The sequence below is a fragment of the Papilio machaon genome, chromosome 8, assembly GCF_912999745.1.
Source record: "Papilio machaon chromosome 8, ilPapMach1.1, whole genome shotgun sequence".
Taxonomy (NCBI): Eukaryota; Metazoa; Arthropoda; class Insecta; order Lepidoptera; family Papilionidae; genus Papilio; species Papilio machaon.
Window position 1 is genome coordinate 3,950,328 of NC_059993.1, and position 20,785 is coordinate 3,971,112.

At 33.5% G+C, this 20,785-nt stretch overlaps 2 protein-coding genes across 9 annotated transcripts; both read left to right on the forward strand.

The window, feature by feature from the left end:
* Positions 1–765: 765 nt before the first annotated feature.
* On the forward strand, positions 766–15,660 carry LOC106720754 (guanine nucleotide-binding protein G(q) subunit alpha). Of its 8 annotated transcripts, XM_045679130.1 has the most exons (10): positions 768–1,002; positions 1,482–1,685; positions 4,825–5,009; positions 5,514–5,668; positions 6,047–6,175; positions 6,492–6,620; positions 9,295–9,424; positions 10,479–10,632; positions 11,513–11,620; positions 14,871–15,660. In XM_045679130.1, the coding sequence occupies exons 2-10, from the start codon at positions 1,568–1,570 to the stop codon at positions 14,951–14,953; spliced, it is 1,191 nt and encodes a 396-aa protein (XP_045535086.1). In that variant the 5' UTR covers positions 768–1,002; positions 1,482–1,567; the 3' UTR covers positions 14,954–15,660. The 8 variants fall into 8 exon arrangements, with proteins under 8 accessions (XP_014371008.1, XP_014371009.1, XP_014371014.1 ...); XM_014515522.2 differs by lacking the exons at positions 6,492–6,620; positions 11,513–11,620; positions 14,871–15,660 and adding exons at positions 11,012–11,119; positions 13,850–13,979 and having other exon boundaries at positions 766–1,002; XM_014515523.2 differs by lacking the exons at positions 6,047–6,175; positions 11,513–11,620; positions 14,871–15,660 and adding exons at positions 11,012–11,119; positions 13,850–13,979 and having other exon boundaries at positions 766–1,002.
* A 3,318-nt stretch (positions 15,661–18,978) lies between these two features.
* Positions 18,979–20,709, forward strand: LOC106720564. Its single transcript, XM_014515285.2, has one exon. It carries the CDS (start codon positions 18,979–18,981, stop codon positions 20,707–20,709), a length of 1,731 nt encoding a protein of 576 aa, XP_014370771.2.
* Positions 20,710–20,785: the final 76 nt, after the last annotated feature.

Here is a 20,785-nt window from a genome sequence, read left to right on the forward strand (position 1 = left end):
AATAACCAAAGAGTAATACTTATTTACTTAATATACAATTTCTATTAATTGAGAAGGGTACTCAATTTTTATAGACGTCTGATAGAGGCTTGACAACAGTTAAACTATGTGACCTGGTATAGCAATATGAGTTACCTTTGAAGGTTAATCCCTGTGTCTGGGGCGACTACACGATATGACATTGTGTAGAGTTAGATGTTACGCAAATACTGTAGGGCTTCTTTCCGCGTTTTCAATATATAAATTGCCGTCTGAAACATCTAGTAGGTATAATGTGAAAGAAGAAATTAAATCAACAAGAATTTGTGCAGTACAGTGTATAGTGAATAAATAAGTGTACCAAATAACATTTTCGATAATTTATATTTATTTTTGATTCTATTTACGTATAAAATTTAATAAATTATAAAAAACCAAATCTAATTATAAAAAAAACCAATTGTCTATGCACCAACAGCATACAAAGCCAACGAAATTGAAGAGATTCGTTAAAAAATTACCTATTCTAGTCTCGTATAATTTAAAACTATTATTTTAATTTTCTCTACCTGTATAAAACCGTGAAAATTCCATTAAAATGTGAAAGAAAAATCGATTTACTATCAAAAACTATATTCGATTGCATCGATTGAAATTGAATGATAACGATGACATTTACTTACACTGACAGTATGACAGTTTTGCTGTCAAATTATAATTAATTTGATGATCATGAAATGGAAATTAAAATTCTAATTTTTATATTTGATTAACGATATTTTATTTATGTAATTAGATATTAAAATTTATTTAGTAAAATTTTACATATTTTGATTCAATTTCCATACACAACTTTTAATTCGCTAATACTCGTACGACGCACGCGCAGAACTCCCCATCGCCCAAAATCGCCCAGCGCCATATTGAGAGAGGCGGACGTTGTATGACTTGAGTGATTAAATCGTGGTTAGTGCAATAAATTGAAGTGGAATACTTGATCGTGCCCTATGGATATATATTTGGGTACGTAATGTGTATAAAAATGTGTATCACTTGTGTGTTTTCTTTACTACAGTGGCATGGGAAGTAAAATTGTAACCTAGACATAGGCCGTTCTAGTTATCAGTAGATTACCTAGGTATCGTCAATCCGCTGTTTGCTCACAGTTTTAATCATATTATTACACACGTGCGGGGAGTAGCCATAGGTTTCTTGAATCTAGTTACATTAATAAGATTATACGATCGCTTCACAAGGTTCCCCGCTCGTATATAAACGGATTTCGAAATGTTTATGTCGGCAGTTGACAGAAGCGTATATGTATATGAGCGATCATAAGTCACCACACCCAGTGACCGGATTGTCGGTTTTAGTATTAGCTTCTAGTTCGGATGATTGTACGCGCGTCTTCGTGTCGGTATGTGATATTGTGAGCGATTGTGAATTCAGCCGGGAATTGTGAGGCCCGTGATTTAGTGAGTGTAATAATATGTAATTTTTAGGAGTGGTGTGCCTCGGTTGAAAGGCCTGCCGAAAGGACAGGGCTCCGCGCGCGAGGACGGTCCGCGGCCCTTCGCTCTGAGGAACCATGGACTGCTGTATTTCGGAGGAAGCCAAAGAACAGAAAAGAATCAACCAGGAGATAGAGCGGCAACTCCGAAAGGACAAACGCGATGCCAGAAGAGAACTCAAACTGCTCCTGCTGGGTAAGTTAAACTTAACCTAAAAATCTTTTTTTATAACACAAGTACACAATGAAGTAATGATTAATCTAATTATAGGTGCATTTAAGGAATAAATTATTTGTTAGGTCTATAAATAGAAAAAAAAAATCATATTTTGATTTATAAATTAAAAAAAATATTGTAAACAGTCTACTTTGAATTCAAGTCTGTTATAGTTCTAAATGCAAGCTATGATTCATAATCCTATGATGTTATAACTTACTAACCTATATGCTCTTTAAAATTATATGTATTTTTTTATGTACTAACAAATATTCAGCTTATACCATATTCTTATAAAAACATCTCTCAAATTTTGTCTATAACATACACTTTATATGTCTTGTGGTGTACTGATTTTTCTATGTGTATAGTTTAACTATTATTTTGATGATTTTTGGACATAAACACAAATTAACGAAAATTTGATATGATGATGTTAAAAAAATACTATTACACATGAAAAATATATTCTATTTCCCAAAATATATCTACTTACTGTATCCAACAAAGAAAAATATTTTAAAGTAAATTTGAGAGAAATCTCTAAAAGCTAGAAAAATTGCGGTTCTTTGGACTCTTGCTTATTCAAGTTCAGCTGTATAGAGTTATAGGCTCTTAAACCCACTCTAACACTATTTTAAGTCCAATAACTTGAATAAGTGTACCAAGTACCAATTTAACTAGCATTCTCTGAGATTACAATAGGAACATACTAATGACTTTTTTTAAATAACTGAATGCATTTAACTGATGTTAAAAAACTAATTGTAATTCTAATCACATAAATATTTTACATCATGATAAAAATAACCTATTATATGCAGTTACAGAAATAGATTGCTAAGGAGGCAATAAACTTGTCTATTTCTTTGTCTATAGTTGTGTTAGTGTCTATTTAAAGTGCCTGTTCCAATGTAATCATTCACTGTGTCTCTGTGGAACTACTTTTATGTAAATGTTTTAAAACAGAACATGGTATACAAAATCCTCGATCTATAGGTTATAAGATGAAATACTATGTAGATACAAAATATATTAACATTTTATTTAAGTTAGCCTTTTAAAGTCATTATGAGTATTTAGATTATAAGTTTGAAATTATTTCAAATAATATCTTTGGTTAAAGCATATTTAAAAGGTAAATTTATTTATGATGATATAAAACATATCTTTTTTTGTGTCAGACTGTTGCTAAATCCCATCTCCAGAATGGTTTAAAGGATCTCGGTGAAATTTGGCATTGATGTAGAACATAGTCTGGAAGAACACAAAAGCACCCTCAAAACCCAGAAAAACTTGGGGTTCCTTGGGATATGTTTGTTTTGTTTTTACATATTTACGCTATAAGTCCACAATGGTTCAACACATATTATTGAAATTTGGCAGACACAGAACATAAGTCTTGAACACATTAGATAATTTTTATCGCGTAATACACTTAGTATGTTTTGTTTAATACTGTGCGGACGAAATCGCGGGCAATAGCTAGTTTTTCTAATAATATTCATACTTGTTTACAGATAAATAGTGAAAGGTTTCAAAATGACAACAAATCATTGCTTTTATCATATTAGTTCTGTTAAGTATCAATAGTAGGAGTAGTTTTATTAGGCTGTATTCAATTTGACTTAACTTTACTACTGAAATTCCAATGAATTCATTTTCCTCTTGGACAAAAACTATTTTATGCAATATTTTGGTTAAAGTTTCCTTGACTTAGTAAACATTAAATTTTAATATGTGTTATATGTTTTTATATAAGACATCCTATCACAATAGAAATGTCGATTCATTGAATTTTCACAATGAAATGTTATAGAAATCATAATAGTTAGTCATCATGCAGATAGAAATAGTATCACATTATGAAGTATGTTAAACTAGAATATTGCTCAATTCTTACACTATTATACTCTCATAGTAGAGAAATTAGCCTTTAAATTTTTAAACCTAAAAGTGCAAGTGTGAAAAGCAACTTTACTTATTATGTTGTATGTGACAGAATATTGTTGATCATTAATCTTACAAATATTATAAATGTGAATGTATGGATGGATGGATGTTTGTTTGAAGGTATCTCCAGAATGGCTCAATGGATCTTGATGAAATTTGGCATAGATGTAAAAGTATGGAAGAACACATAGGCTTCTAATAAGTTTTTTTTTTAATTCCGTGCGGATGGAGTCCCGTGTGACAGCTAGTTCCTATTAAGAACTAGAATTTCTACTGCTACAAATATCTTTTTATTATATAATCTCAATCTTTTCTAACTTGTGCATTTTTGAGGAATGGAAAAGATATGATATTTTTTTAGAATCCAAACTTATTGAGTAAATAGTTAATTTCAAAATAAGAAGATAGTAAAATATTCAAGTGGCTATGCTCAATATTTCCAACATTATGTGTTGCTTAACATTATTGGATATTTTATACTGTTTTAAAAGAGGAAATACACTATATTATAAGTATTTGCTATGTGTTTGCCATTGTCAAGGTTTATTTACTAGCAATGAGTTAGCTTGATGCCAATCCTATTAGTGGTCCTCTAGTCATAAGCCAACTAATGGCTTCCCCCAGCCTAGGTCACAGTTAAGGGCAATTAAGTTCTCTCTCTACTAAGTTTACATTCTTTTGAAGTGTTATTTAAGGTTTATATTGATTTAGTTAATACATAATCTGAATTGACCAATTTTCCCAAATTTTGGCAGATATAAATCATCCTGTAGTTTTAGTTTAAATTTAATTTTTCTTTTAATTTCAAAATCATAATTATCATACTAATGTTTTATATTTGTTACAAGAGAAAGCAAAATTTATTTGTACATAATTCTATAAGATAGTGCTTGGCTCTATATATAAGTCAATTATTTCCAATGAAAGTTACTTACCCACACTTCTAGTACAAGAATGGCAAAGAGTAATTTTATTGTTAGACATTAAGATGTCTTTTCGTCATTAAGTTCATTATTTATTAACAATGTAAGCAAAATAAATTATGTGTTTAAGCTGTTTGAAGTTATTAGACAGGGATGAGAATATGAAAAATGAAACTTTCTTTTTGAAACCAGACTTTAATAGAAGTTGGTTAAGTATAAACATATTTGGTGATACTTAACAGGCACTGGCGAGTCGGGCAAGTCAACGTTCATCAAGCAGATGAGAATTATCCACGGCTCCGGCTATAGCGACGACGACAAGCGCGGTTTCATCAAGCTCGTCTACCAGAACATCTTCATGGCCATGCAGAGCATGATACGCGCTATGGACCTACTCAAAATACAATACGGAAATCCGTCCAATGCAGTAAGTATTGTCCTACCATAACTAGTTAGAGAGATGCCACACGGGCGGTACGTGGTGGGAGCGATGACACTAAATTTTAAAATACAAATCTGAACGACAAGCAACATGTTACTTCAAACTATGCTAAAACGCTTTATTAACACAGAAGTAGCATGAATAATTAATCGAAGTCAGGGTGTACAACAGGATGATCGAGACTTTAATCTCTAGCACTAATGATTTAAAAAAGATTTCTTCAAATTTTAATCAAACCATTAGTATCCCTGTTGTTAAATAAGCAATAAATCTGTTTACAGATAATTTTAGGTACAACAAAAATACATGTAATACTTCCTCATTGTTATCAACGCAGGAAATAAATCATATGCCGTCTGTTACGCCACATCGCTTTATTTTAAATAGATTTTTTGTTAGTCAATGTTAATAATATTCACTGAACTTGTATTTGAATATCTGTTTCATACAATTAACAGGTCAATTAAATAATGACTTAATGACTTACAGGAAAAGGCGGAGTTGATATCATCAATCGACTTTGAGAGTGTGACGACCTTTGAGAGCCCTTACGTGGAAGCTATAAAGGCCCTTTGGGCCGATTCGGGGATTCAAGAGTGCTACGACCGCAGGCGGGAGTACCAACTGACTGACTCGGCTAAATAGTAAGTCATACAAATAACAACAATGCCAATGTATACATTTAAAACGTAGTTTATGTTTAATGTTTTTTTGAAAACAAAAGTTTTTGTAATATCGAATATTGGTCAAATTCTTACATTTTAAATTATTTATAATGAATTTTATAAAAAATTATGCATAAAAATAATGTCGTAGTGATATACTGTCGACCCGGAATAAGTCTCTATCCGTTTCGACTAATAAACCGATAACTTTATATGTCTAATGACCGTGTTTTAACACGTGGACACGACGTCTATCGTCCTAACGACAATTAGTTTGTATGTCGTTAGAAGTGTCATAATTGGCAAATAATGTGGATAAAAAATACAACTGTACAAAAAAGCGTGAATTTTCTATAGCTACCTGCAGGAGATTGACCGCGTGGCGGGTCCAAATTACTTACCTACCGAACAAGACATCCTTCGCGTGAGAGTACCCACTACGGGTATCATTGAGTACCCGTTTGACTTGGAAGAGATTCGATTTAGGTAACAACATTACTGCCTCTGCATGCTGTTACAAGGCGAATGCTTCGCTTCGATGTGCATGTTATTGTTTACGGGTACTATTGGGTTTCATGTTTTTTTTTAATGTTATCCATGGTGACAAACACATTATAACCAGTATCAAATAAAATGTAATGATATTTTTACAACAAAAAAGTTTGTAATGGAGTTTATTAGCATGGATTTGAATGTCTAAATTTTTTGTTTGTTTCTTTTTTATTCTCCATGTCAACTGGGATGTATCAATTTTGTTGCATGCGATACTTGGGCTTTGAGTTGCTTTTAAAACATATTCCAGCTATTTAAGCGATCTGGAAAGGATCGAGAAAGACGACTATCTGCCGACCGAACAGGATATTCTTCGCGCTCGACAGCCGACAACCGGTATACTTGAGTATCCTTTCGATCTTGACGGAATCATATTTAGGTATGTTCACAGTGTAGGAAAATGGTGTTGTGGATTACATGGTTTGGTAGATCGCTGGGAGCGCGTTATTCCTTCACCGTCCAAACAACCCATATTTAGGTATGTATGCACCTGGGTACTAACAGCCCGCTTCGGCTAATTGTAAATACCAAATTTACTAAACATCGAAACAAATCGTTCAGCTTTAAGTTGAAAAATTTCGCTTTCAAGCAGATTTTCTATGGAAAAAGTTAAGAAGTTAATATTACTTCAATCAGTAGATTTAAATATTTATGTGTAGGATTGTAGGAATAGCAATTGTTTTGATCTAATCCTGTGTGCTTGTGTGATAGATAAGACAGTTTTATACGTTGTTATAACCAGAGCTGGGCATTAACTCGTTAATCCGTTAATCGTTAATTAACGAAGTTAACATTTTGCTTAACGGATTAACTTTTAAGTTAACTTCAAAAAGTGTTAACGCTTTTGTTAACTTCCGTTAAACTCAACTTCCGTTAATAAAAGTCCGTTAATCGTTAAATTAGAAACTTGTAGACGTGCTGTCATTTTGTTTAAATTACGCGTCACGACACGCTCGTAAGTTCAGCTATGTTGGGCAACTGTCGGCGACGCGAATGGTGAACGAACGAGTTGATAATTGATATATGTGAAGTTCGCGTACAACTGTGATGCATCAGAGCGTCCGGGAAAGACGTGACCAACAGGACAAAATCAAAAGAAGGTTCGAAATAGTATATTTCATTACGAGTAAATCAAAGCAAGAGTATGTAATAGCCCACATCCCGAACGCTCTTCGTCCCTGCAATACGCCACTTGTTGAGCAACTGTATTAAAACACTTTTTTACTCGTGCTTTTTCTTTAGCTTTTCCAAACTCGTGCGTTCTCTTTCCCAACTGTCAAAATAATGTCTAAGAAAAAACCAACCACGAAGTTTTTACAAAAAAAAAAATCATTGAAGTTTTTATGCTTCATGCAAATATTTCTAAAAAGAAGCTCCTAATTTGTTACAATATCAGCTTTAATGATTTTATTCAATGAATTAGGTTAGGTTTCATTTTATTTCATCTCATTAAATTTCATTTTCATTTCATATCAATAAAAATAATCTACTGAAGACTTGGCCGTTTGGGCATAGTTCCCTTTGCCTACCCAGAATGGATGAAGAAAAAAAATCTCTGTTTGTATTCTTTTACGGCTGGCGCCATTTTTCAAACACTTTAGTTAGTTGAGTTTATTGTGTTTTTATTATTCTATTAAATTGCTTCATTTTTTCGCAACTGTATTAAAAATAGTTGTTTAGTACACGTGCGGAACTGTCATTACAACTTGTTCCAACTGTCAACCGTCACCTTCGGCTGCACCTCGGCTCGGGTAAACTTAGTTTAAAAAGTAGTAGATTTGTCGGAACTCTTTGCAATGATAGGCTTTCTGCAATCGTAATGAAATAAACTATAACGCATTCATACTTGTCTCTAATACTAATGTGTTATAGAATGTATAGTCAAATTGCTATCTTAAACAAGTGTCGCCACAATAAGTATGAAATTAGTATGTATAATTTTGGTATGGTTAACTGTTAACGATTAACTTTAACTTGCGTTAAATTTTCGAGAATTTAACGCTTTAACGATTAACGAAGTTAATTTTTTTATTAACGAATTAACGATTAACGAAGTTAACTTTTCGATTAACTGTGCCCACCTGTGGTTATAACCATTCTTTGCTGTATTAAGAACGCGAGAAATCTTCATTTTTAAAACTACCAAAGTTGGCGGTTTTGGTACAAGCAGGTTTGTAAGTAATGATTGAATAGAACTTGAGGTATTTAGTAAATTTACAATTTTGGAAGGATGTTAATAAAATTTTTTTCTTAACACACTAACTGGCTTTAATTTTATTGCACGTATTTATATGTATTTTTGTTGCTATTGCGTACATCCCATTATAATTTGAATTGCTTGCTTATTAATAATGTTGTATAAGTTACTATGTAACGTTTAAATTGTGTAATAATTACGACTCTGCAAAAGGTATGTATTGAATCTTGCATGATCTCTTATAAACAGTTGATAATAAACAAAGTTAAAGATAAATATATAATTATATTAACCAAGTACATACATTCCTGAAGTAAATTGATATTTTATTGTCTATCGAATGATTTCTAACAAATATCATTATTAAAGTCATAAAATTTTAATTAAACTTTTCACGATTAACGATTTTAAATGCACTAGTATATAATTATTGATAGTGTTATAAGAACCATTTTGAATATGTCTAATTACTATTATACTTGAATAGTATTGTCATTGTTCTTGTGGTTACATTTTCTTCATCAACACGTGAGTTGTACGATTTTTTTTAACTTATCTTAATATTTAATTCATTAAGAAACGGTATAACTCACGTGTGATCAAACTAATTTTATGTCTCACGAAATTTTAAACAATTTAATTAGCTTAATATTGTTTTAAATAATCAATAAATTATTTTTACTACAAAAAACGTCAATAATACTTTTGCGTAAACGTTTTGATCCGAAAACAATGTTTATTTAAAAGTTACTCTACTTGTAATATTTTCATACATTGCCGTGTTACAAGATATACACAGTTTTTAGTTTAGTTATGTAAAATTCAAGTTATATTAATTTGTATTTGTGGTCAACAGGATGGTAGATGTGGGTGGCCAGAGATCCGAGAGAAGGAAGTGGATTCATTGTTTTGAGAACGTCACATCTATCATATTCTTAGTAGCTCTTAGTGAATATGATCAAATTTTATTCGAATCCGAAAATGAGGTAAGTTTAGTGTTTTGACATTTAACATAGTATATTTTAAAAAGGCATTAAACAATAAAAGTGTAATGCTTTTTTGAAGTGCAAGTTTTTTGACAGTGGAACCTCACATTATATTTTGAAGTTATTACACAATGTCGCACAATAAACTTTACATTATTGATAGTTTTACTAACTATATTCTGCTTTAAAATTTACTAAAACTTCCACTTTTAGGCGCTTTCAATAATTATCTTACTAATATCACAAATGAGAATGTTTGGATGTATGGATGGATGGATGTTTGTTAGATGGCTTCTCCAAAACGACTGCATAGATCTCGCTGAAATTTGGCGTAGATGTAAAACATAGTTTGGAAGGACACATAGGCTACTAATCAAGTTTTTTATTACCGCGGGTAAAGAGTCACGGGCGACAGCTAGTATTAAATAAATGTTAAATACGTTGATAACTTGTTTTAAAATTTTAACTGTCATGTAAACATTTTTCTACTTTAACTAATCAAAAGAATACGATACATAACTTAGCAATATTTATAAAATTAATCATGAACCAAATACTTAATTTAGAAAAATAATACTTAATAATGTTGCTTAAATATTTAATTTCTATATAAATAGGTAGTATTTAGTATTGTTTGATGAAAGCGAAGTGAATTTAAGAAGTTTATTTCGTACACGTGTAATCAAGGCTATCGGCGTATGAAATCTATTTTATTGTAATTTCTCTAGAACAATGATTTGTGTGAGAGTATTTTTATTTAATACATATATTACAATAGGATAAAAACAGCCGTGAGAAACAAGCTGTGCAGAGACATTTGTAATAATACAAATCACTTGAATTGTTTCCTAGTTTCTCATACTCAATGCCCTCGTTTCGTTAGAATTTATTTTAGAATTCGATAAAGGCTACATGAATTTGCCATGACAAGAGAAAAATGTTGTGAACACCTGACTTTTATATGTAGAAATATGCGAGAGAATAATATTAACATTTTCCTAATACAAAGTAGTCTGTGATAATATTTTAACATAAAATATTTCCTTCATTTCAGAATCGAATGGAAGAATCGAAGGCGTTATTCAAAACTATCATCACGTATCCCTGGTTCCAGCACTCGTCAGTCATCTTGTTCTTGAACAAAAAGGATTTGCTTGAGGAGAAGATCATGTACTCACATCTCGTCGACTATTTCCCAGAATACGACGGTTTGTATTGCATTTATAAAAAAAAATAATATCTCGATATTTTTTTCCTTCTATAGATTTCGTCGAAGTCGTGTCTTTCTGAGTCTAAAATCTCTGTATAAAACATCGTCATCCCCGTCATTATCTTTGACAAAAAAGAGATAACAAGATGTTTTAATCGGAGGTTTTGGTCTCAGAAACCCATGGTAGGTCAATCTTTGGGTAATGACAAGAAATTAGTCTTTGTAACCGTCATTTTGACTTAAACCAGTAAAAGTTATTAATCAATGCGTAACTTAAAGTTAAAATATTATCACATGCAAGTAATTTCAGTATACCAAACTTGAATCGTAATAATTAAGTAATAATTGTTTTTAAGTAAGTCTTTTGAAATCATTAGGTCCGAAATGCGATCCGATACCGGCTCGAGAGTTTATCCTTCAGAAATATTTGAAAGAGAACCCCGATCCGGACAGATCCTGTTACTCGCATTTCACCACCGCCACAGGTTGAATTCTAACGCGACTTACATACAACAGTATACGCTCGATTGTGTGATTTAGCTAGATGTTGATTAGGCTAAGTGTGTAAGCTAGAATTAAGTCTTTTTTTGGTTTGTAAAACTTGGTATAATTTACATTTTAATACTTTTATCCTTTATAGTTGAACATAAAAGCATTAACTGTGGCATACATTGTCATCTCTCTCACAATCTTTGATGAAAAAGAGTTAACAATGTGTTTCTGTCAAACTGATTCGGCAGTTCATTTTTCGGATCAGTTTTACATGGTTTAAAAACTTTTTTTTTTACAAAATACAACAATATATACGTCGTTTTGTAAGCCAATGAAGACTTGAAGTATTTATGAATGTAGTTGTGAGCGTGTGGTAATACCATCAGGTCCTCAGCGCGACGCCAGCACTGCGCGTGAGTTTATTCTACGAATGTTTGTCGATCTCAACCCGGACGCGGAGAAAATCATCTATTCGCACTTCACCTGCGCGACAGGTAAGTCAACAAACTATTTACTATATACGAAAATCTTCATTGCAGAGCCTTTTGTATGGAGAATTAAAGATAACCAACCAACTATTTATAAAGCGTGAAAAATTACGACACTATTCTTTAACTATCTCGTTTCACTGCCTGTTACAAATATGTACCAAATCAAAGAGATATATTTCTGAAAATGTTACGGCCGTAGAATCCCACGATAAGATTTCGATTATTCTTCAGTTGAAAAACACCTAATATGCAGTCAGTTTTTTTTTTGTAACAAATATTTTAGGTCTCATAATTCTAACATTTAATAGTAATACGTTTTTCGAAGTATTTTATAATGTACATACACTTAATAATAATATTTTGGGTCGTTTTTCGTTCATATTATTCGTCATACTTCCGATTTATTCTTATGTAAACAAAGCTTATCGATTGTAAGAACTCAAATAGTGAGTGCGTGTAGGAAATCTAACTATTTATTTTAAATGCGAACGTTTAGATGGATCGATGTATGGATGGATGTTTGTTTGAAGTTATCTCCGGAACGGCTTAACAGATCTTTATGAAATTTAGCACAGAAGTACAACATAGTCTGGAAAGACACATATAGCTACATATTAGCTTTTGTTTTAATTCCGCGCGAACAGAGTCGCGGGCGACAGCTAATCATATAAATTCGAATCTATGTATTACAACGGTAGTCTTATGTACTCATACCTGCTTTCTTTGAGTTATTATACAATCGTGTAAAATCCATGCTATTTTGTATGTATAAGGTAAATAATATGAATATTCTCTGGAATGTTGTATCTAAAATCTTGCATTGTAATTAGTTTGTGCGCAACCGTAAACCTTTAGCGTCAAAGGGTAATTTGAGTCTACAGATATAACTTCCTTAATATAAATTATTTGATATTTATTACAAGATTTTATTATGACTCGGGCACTTCGTACACAAGGCAAAAAAAATCGCGTTGCGCGCGCTCCGTATACACGTTGAATCGTCGATGCGCGTCGTCTATTCGGTTAATACATGCATAGCGACTACATGTCAAATATAGAGATGTGTACCGACAGCTTGAAAATCGCAGGACCTTTTCTCACGACGATTTTGACATCAGACGATCGAAATGTGAGCAACGCGCGCTGTGTACCAATCTATGACAGTGTATTGTATTAAGTCGCTTAGCGACTGAAATCTGCGGGTTTCCAAGATCTACGTTGCTTTGTGTACGAAGTGCTTAAGAGTTTTGTTTGTTAATTAGTGATTTTGATTACAATTTTTAACTAACCATAAAATAAACGCAAAATCGAAATCAATCCCAATTAAGAAGTTTTGAGTGTTAACAAATAGTTGTTAAAAATTCGTATTTCATCAAATCTATTTTTTATTCTTTAATTCGTTTTTAAATAAATATGTTTATTTTCTTCGATTTAAGTATTCGAATACTTCTTTTCATTTCCTATTCGTATATTTTCCATGTTATTCTTTATGTTACACTTTTTAGAATCACAGGTTGCATGGGAGCTTCGGTATACAAGGTGATTTGTTGTTTTCTAGTCAAATTAATTGTAGCTATGGTTTTGGTTTTGTTGGTGTGCGCTTGAATTTTTTCATGCTAACAACTTCATTCGTGTAACTGCATAGTAACTCGACTAATTAAAGTAAAAAACATTTCTTTAGAATATAATGACAGGCGTAAAGTGGAAGAAATTCTGCGTTTCGTCTTATGAATATGCGTGCCGAAGACCTAATTTTAGTTTTTATTCTCTTCTCGCCCTACCACATTCTTTTCTTATAAGAAAATTATGGTAATGGGAAGTGGATTTGGTGGAGGAGGGAACGCATAGAAAGGTGAAATATCCTCTTTCTGTGCATCCCGTCCTCTGTCAAATAAAGAATTGCAGATGCTTACGGGTAGCGGTCGCTTCGCTGTTTCGACGAATTCTGGTAGCCGCTTGTTTGTTTGCCACTCTACAAAATAAAAAAAAGAAATGCTTTTATTTATTGCTTGAATCCATTTGTCTCATATTTATTGTTTAAGAATGCTTTTTTGGTTACGTTTCGCTTTGAAGTTAATGCAGATTAAAATTTTTTTTTTTAAATATTATCTTCTTACTATTTTAAACTGCATGAACCTTCACTTAAATTGTTTTAATGCATGTTTTGATTGTTATAACAATTTGTTTTTCGTGTAACAAGTTCTACTATTTATTTTTAATTTTTGCATGCTGCCTTGGATTATTTTAAAGACACTGAAAACATTAAATTAGTGTTCTGTGCTGTAAAGGATACTATAATGCAATCCGCTTTGAAAGAATTTAACTTAGCTTAATGTAATATTTATTTTTATATGTGTTAATTTGCCAATAAAATTTACTTATAGTTGCATGTATGTTTTATTTAACCTTTTATTGTGCAATTTATTTATTTAATCTTTTCTTTTACTTTGCGGTGATGGAGTTTTGATGATATTTTTAAATAGCATGTTCATAAGACACAACATATATTATTTGTTTGATATAAACACCTATATTATTATTTTGGAACAGTTCCATCTTTTTGTTAGGTTATTTCTTTTTAAGCCTAAAGCATTGAAGAATTATAAAATTCATTAAAAAAAAAATCAGTTTTCGTTACATTGTATTTTCGACCTTTGTGTAATATTGTTGCGTTGTGTAGATAATGAGACAGAATGTAAGGTTAACATTTTGATTAAAAATCGTTTAACTTAAGGCCGGAAGCGCATCTTAAAGTGTAATGGATGTTCTTAATTGGCAGCGCTGATAACTACAGTGATATGTACCTTTTTTTCTCTCTAATTAACAACAGCACACAAGACTTCAAAGCATATGTCTTTGACTTACTCGTTTACACTTGAATAGGACATAATATTCTTGATAGGAATTTGATAGGGATTTAAAGTTTTTATAATTTACGTCAAAAGTTTACGACTCGGTAGCGCACCGTTTTTTCTCGTAAAACACAAACCACCAGCTTTAAACTCAGCATTAAAGTTGACACACGTATACGGTGTAGGATTTTTTCTTGATGATGTTCTACATTTTGACTAGTGAATAGGAAACCAGTCGCAGCATTCTCATGGAGTGTAAGTAGTTCTACGGATACTCATGCAACAAAAGGTGTTCCAAAGCTGCTAAGCATCGAAATAGAGTAAAACCTATACAAATTTTTATAAGATGCAAGAATAAGTTTTGTCTGATGTGCTTTTGAATAATAATTGTTTGTTTGCAGACACTGAGAACATCCGGTTCGTATTCGCCGCCGTGAAGGACACCATCCTGCAGTCCAACCTGAAGGAGTACAACCTAGTGTAGGCAGCGCCGCCCGCACTCCTCTGTGATTGTGTATAACACATAATTTAAACATCATCACTTCACAACAAAGTGTAAATTTACGAACTGAGATCGAATGGACAAACCGATACATCTTTAAATGATTTATGAGAAAAATAAGGTTAGATTGTAAGTCATTTAACCCAAAACTAGCACGAGTCGGAAATCATTCGTTCTCGATCCGATTGGGTCACTTCACGACGCGTCAGGTTTTTTGACATGTTTTTTTATGATGAAGTTATTCACGACTTATGTATGTGTCTGTATCGGTGAATTATTAAATTGTGCATTTTTAAATGCCGCGTCGCGCCCCGGGCCCGCCGCGGCACCTGCTTTATAGTCATTGTTTTAGGATTTTTGTAAAGTTTGTTGCCATAATATCTTTCTACATTTAGTATACATTTATGTCCAGACGAATGGATTTGAACAAACTAGTCCTATGAACTTACGCGTGTTTCACGTCATCCTTGTGGGTCGAGACGGGACTTTCAGCTTTATCGATCGGGATGCTTCCGTGTTACTATTACGTATTTATTTAAATTATGATGATGTGCGGCGGTTGGTGCACCGCTCTGGAGTGAGGGTCGCGCTGGGAAGACGGCCGAGGGACATCACGGGTACGGAACTTCTGTTTGGGGCCAATATTTAATCTCTATGGATTTTTACCTTATAGGAGTCACCCCGAGAAAGGTAATATTGTCGATTACAATCTTCCACAACGCTGTTATACTTATTAAGCTTCACTTACATCAACTTTGTCGCCTGCGGGACGAATTATATGATAAGATGGCCCAATCAAATTGCACCAAAATCATACAACCTTAATTCTCACTGCCATTTTTTGCAACAAAGATTAAATTCTTACTTGGCACGGGGTTTTTTTTTATATAATTACGACTATTAACAATGACAGATTTAAATTCAAGTCGAGTACAAACTCTTACAGTACATATTAGAACCCATCTGTACCTCGGCCGCTTCTCAATTGCTCGAATTCAGTACTACTGTATGTTCTGTTAGCTTGGAAGATTATATTCTATTAATGATGCGTTTATTTTGTACATTGGAATTTTGTTACTTGATATAATATGTTATATGTTATTATTTAAGCTGTTTATATTTAACAATGGTGTTTTCTACCCAAATTGACTTCAAGCGAAACTTTTATTTACGTTCGACCGTAGGCTTTGTGTACGCAGTTGTATGGTGTATTTCGTTTCTTCCTAATGTTATCTGTAACGAAAATAAAGAAAAACAAATAGCATTATATCAGTATAGAACGTTACTATGTTAGTTGTGTAAGGACATTTTTGATGCATTTGATATAAACTTTTTTTACTAGAAATCCAATAAAGCGGAATGTGAATTGTGTAAACCGTAACTGGAGTTTTTTGCACGAAAGCTTTTAACACACGAATGTAATATATTGTACATTTGGGTCTAAATGTGCTGAGTGCAGCGAGCAGACAGCTCGGCGCCGAGTTTTGCTATTGGCAACCGCAGCGGCCTCCGCGCCCGCGCGCCCGCGCACCCGGCGCACCCGGCGCACCCGCCGCACCCGGCGCACCCGGCGGCCTCGACTGGCGCGCACGCACACACTCGTACACACACGTACGCACACTCACACACAACTCCTATACATGTTTTAGACAATTTTATTATGCTATGCTTTATTTAGTGTGTTGCTTCGTGTTATTGTTTAATTATTTTATGTATAGTGAGAAACAAAGTTTCTATTTTTTAAATGAATAACTTATTGTGTTAACTTATTTGTTGTTGTGACTTGATTTTCTATTTACCGTTTAAGAGTTTCCAATTGATTTTGGAGAAGGAAGCGAACAGTTTTATATATCAGCCGACCACCGACACTGTCAATAGCAAAACTATTTGCTTTTGGTTATGAGATACAGCTGTCCGAGATGCTCAAGATATTGTGAATTTGAAACTTAGCGCACAATATTGGAATATTTCTAGTGATGTTACCCATTGATGTGCAATCTCTGTGTGTACATAGAACTATGTTTGGTTTGTGCAACTGTGCAGCAATGCGTCGATCGGTTAGGAGTCCGGTGTCCGGCTCAGGCGGCCCGCGCGGAGCGGCGCGACGGGCGCTCCCCCAACTCCCCCACTAACCCTCCCCCCACCCCCAGTCTCACCGCACGCCGCCCGGGGAGACAACACCATCGATAATCTCTCTTATTTGCCAAAGGGAATATGTTTTAATGCCTTTATAAGTAATGATGTACAGACTGATCTTATAGTTTTCTTTTTCAATACTTTAAAGTATATAAGTGTGGGTGTTTACAGCTGTGTACAGTGCAGCGGGCGTCAGGTGTGAGTTTGTGTAATGATAAATGTCATGTAAACGGAATAAGAAAATTGTGAGATTTCAAAATGGTTAATATTTTTTATTCGTGCCCGTGACCTCGCCCACACTCAACGACTAGAGATCTCCAGACATGATGCTGATGTCCAAAGTAAATTAAGGAGCTTTTTCTCTTCACTTTAGCATAACTTAGTTGACTCTTTTGAAAGCCTTTATTGAGTTTATTAATGTAATTGACTTTTCCTTTTAAGTATATAACAAATTAAGTATGTCACAATGAATAAAACAAGTATATTTTAAGAAAAAACAGGGCCAGGATATTTGACTTATTTATGAACGTGATCTTTATATTACTCTTTTTAAAATCAAAGATTTTTATGGAAATAACTAATAAATATTTTAAAATTATTGTTTTCTTTATTTTGTTCTGTTTCATGTTTGGTTACCGGCAGAGCCAATGAAGAGGGGAACATAGATCTCATGACTTTTGTAATCTGGACGAGTAATAGCGTTCCTTGATCGAACCTATTGAAACCGATGTTAGCATTCCATTGGATTTTTAAACTTCACTTAATGTTTATTGGTTAACAATTATTTGGTTACAGTTGGTCATGGCAACATTTTAGTAGTTTTTATTGATTCAAAGTGAAAGCACTATAGGAATATTGATGTTATGATTTATTCATCATCGCTCTTCCGGAAAATTAAAATTAATATTTTGTATAAATTACTTAGTACATTGTAGAGTAAATTTGTACGATTTTCAGACTGTGTCTAAACTAGGTTTATTTTCCATCCTCCAACAAGCTTATGGCCTGAATTCTTATACATTTTTCTTATTCTGTCTGCATTTACATAGTTCAATTTGTGACTAACGTATAAATGAAACTAGTTGTCTTCGCCTGACGCCGGCTGCACGCCTCGGCCCGTCCGCCGCGCCCTCCACGTCGGGTACCTGTCGTACGAATGGATTGAATTATCTTGTACTGGCGTGATTTATTACCTATATTTTTTTTACAGTGGACATTCAAAATAATGCTAAAAACTATATTATAGTCTAACGTTGCTTTACCTTTTGCGTGAGATTGTGAGAATTTTAGCTTAAGTTTCGACTGAAGATGGATGCCTGTATGTAATATTGTAAATTATAATTTCTCATAAAATATAATTTTTTTCAGCTAAGCAAGTAGTTTTTTTTTGACCTTATACAAACACCCATACAACTCATCGGTAACTTTTAAATCCCTACGTGGTTCAATAATCATTAAAATTTTAAAAGTAAAGTATATAGTAATATATATTGTACTCCTAAAGACATGATTAAGAAGGGAGTGACGACTGAGATTACGGTTGATAGATTCATATGAAGGACAAACCTGATTCGCCAATCCTACGTACATGACAAGGACAGGAAGATGATAATGATGTGCTGCTAAAGAGAAAATATCGACAAAAACTGTGCGGTTTTGTATGATTAGTGACAGATTTTTTCAATAAGGTTATTCATTACTTTATGAGGCAATTATGATTCATTGTGTGATCCATTTGCACCATTAGGTGTGATTTTAGCTCGAGATTACATCGCCGTAGCCGTGCCATGTCACGGACTACATTATATTCAATCGCTTACACTCACGCGGCCGACATGTGGACTTATGAAAGCATACATTATAAATTATTAATGCCTTCGAATGTTTCGGCTTTTGAGAATTTAGCAGAAAGCGCTGCAGTTATAGCGCTCAACAATTTCGAATGGAGATTCACCACCTTTGTGTTTTATAACATATCTATTTTGTACGGCATTGACTTCTTTGTGAAAAAATACAAGAAAACTTTAATTCTAAGCAATGGCGATTTCTATCCTCGATTCGCGGAAAACATTCATCAATATATACTTTTCGATACGAATTTATCAAACATCGCGCAAATGTTAAAATGGATGAATAAACGTCAGTTCGACAACACCGGCAAGTACATCATCATTTGTTTATCGAATCACGATTGCGATGAAGCAGAGGCTGTGAAAATTTTGTGGAATTACAAAATAGTTAATGTTGTGTTACTCAAAACAGGAAAATCTTCGAACGAGACAGATGTGTATAGCTACTTCAACAGAAAGTATGATTGTGAGAGTATACGGCCAATAAAATTAGACAATTGGCACTCTTGTTTATTCGTTAATGACGTTAAATGTATAAAAATGTTTCCTTTGAAATTAAGGAACTTACAATCGTGTCCTATTACAGTGTCCACGTTCGAACAGAAGCCTTTTATGACGATAACCAATGACGTTCCCTCAGGTTCCGATGGAGATTTACTTCGTCTCATCGCAGAAAAGTTAAACGCTAGCCTCGTACTAATGACTCCACATCGGGGCTTCGGATGGGGTAAACTAGAAGAAGACGGAACTTGGTCTGGATCACTCGCTGACGTTTATTATAACTTGGCCAACTTCTCCATGACGTCTGCTAGCATCACGCTCAGTCGATTCTCACAATTCCAAATGTCTATGGATTATAATACAGTGAGCGTAGTATGGGTCACTCATCCTTCAGATTTAGAGTCTCCCTCATTGAAGTTAATGCGTCCATTTAATTTCGAAGTAAGGATAGCTTTGGCCCTGTCTTTTGTAGTTATTGTCATACTAGCTATATTTGTTAAGAGTAAGTGTAGTGATTGCTTGTTTCGGGCAACTAAGACGATACGACCTCGTCGCAGTCTCGTATTCTATTCATGGGAGCTTTGCATGGGTTTGCCGTCAACGAAGCTACCTAAAAATTCAGCATTTCTGTATGTCGTTCTCTTCTGGATTTGGTACTGCTTCTTAGTCAGGACTATTTACACTGTATTCCTTATAAAAGCTTTGAAAACTAATAAATATCGTTCAGACCTGTTGACAATAGAGGACGCCATTGCAGCTAACTACGAAATTGGCGGGGGGCCGGCACTCAAAGATTACTATATAGATGAACCTACAATTTATAATCGCTGGATTAATTTGGAAAGCAATGAAATCTTTCCCATGATGCTTAACATTTCAAATGGCCAAAAGTTTGTTATAGGAGTGAACACAGAAACATTGAAAATATTTCAAAGAAACCTAAGCATCGACCTGCATAAGTTACGACAAAAGGTTATCAGCAGCCCAACTGTTATATTCTTTAACAAATTCTCCCCGTTGGCAGAACCGATCAATACAATTTTAACGCAATTGATAGAAGCTGGATTTACTTCAAAACTGTACAAAAACTATACAAAGTCGAGATATACGAGTAGGTCGAGTGGGAAGAAAAAGGCAATCAATCTAGTGCATTATACTGGTTGCTATGCTATTCTCATCGGAGGCTGGATTATGTCGCTTGTATTTTTTATATTAGAACTATTTGTTGGAAGGTCGAGATCATCTTCGTAAATGTATCCTTAGACATTGTAATTAAATTTATTTAAAAATGTTTTTCTTCTAATTAAGTATTTTGTTTGAGATTAAC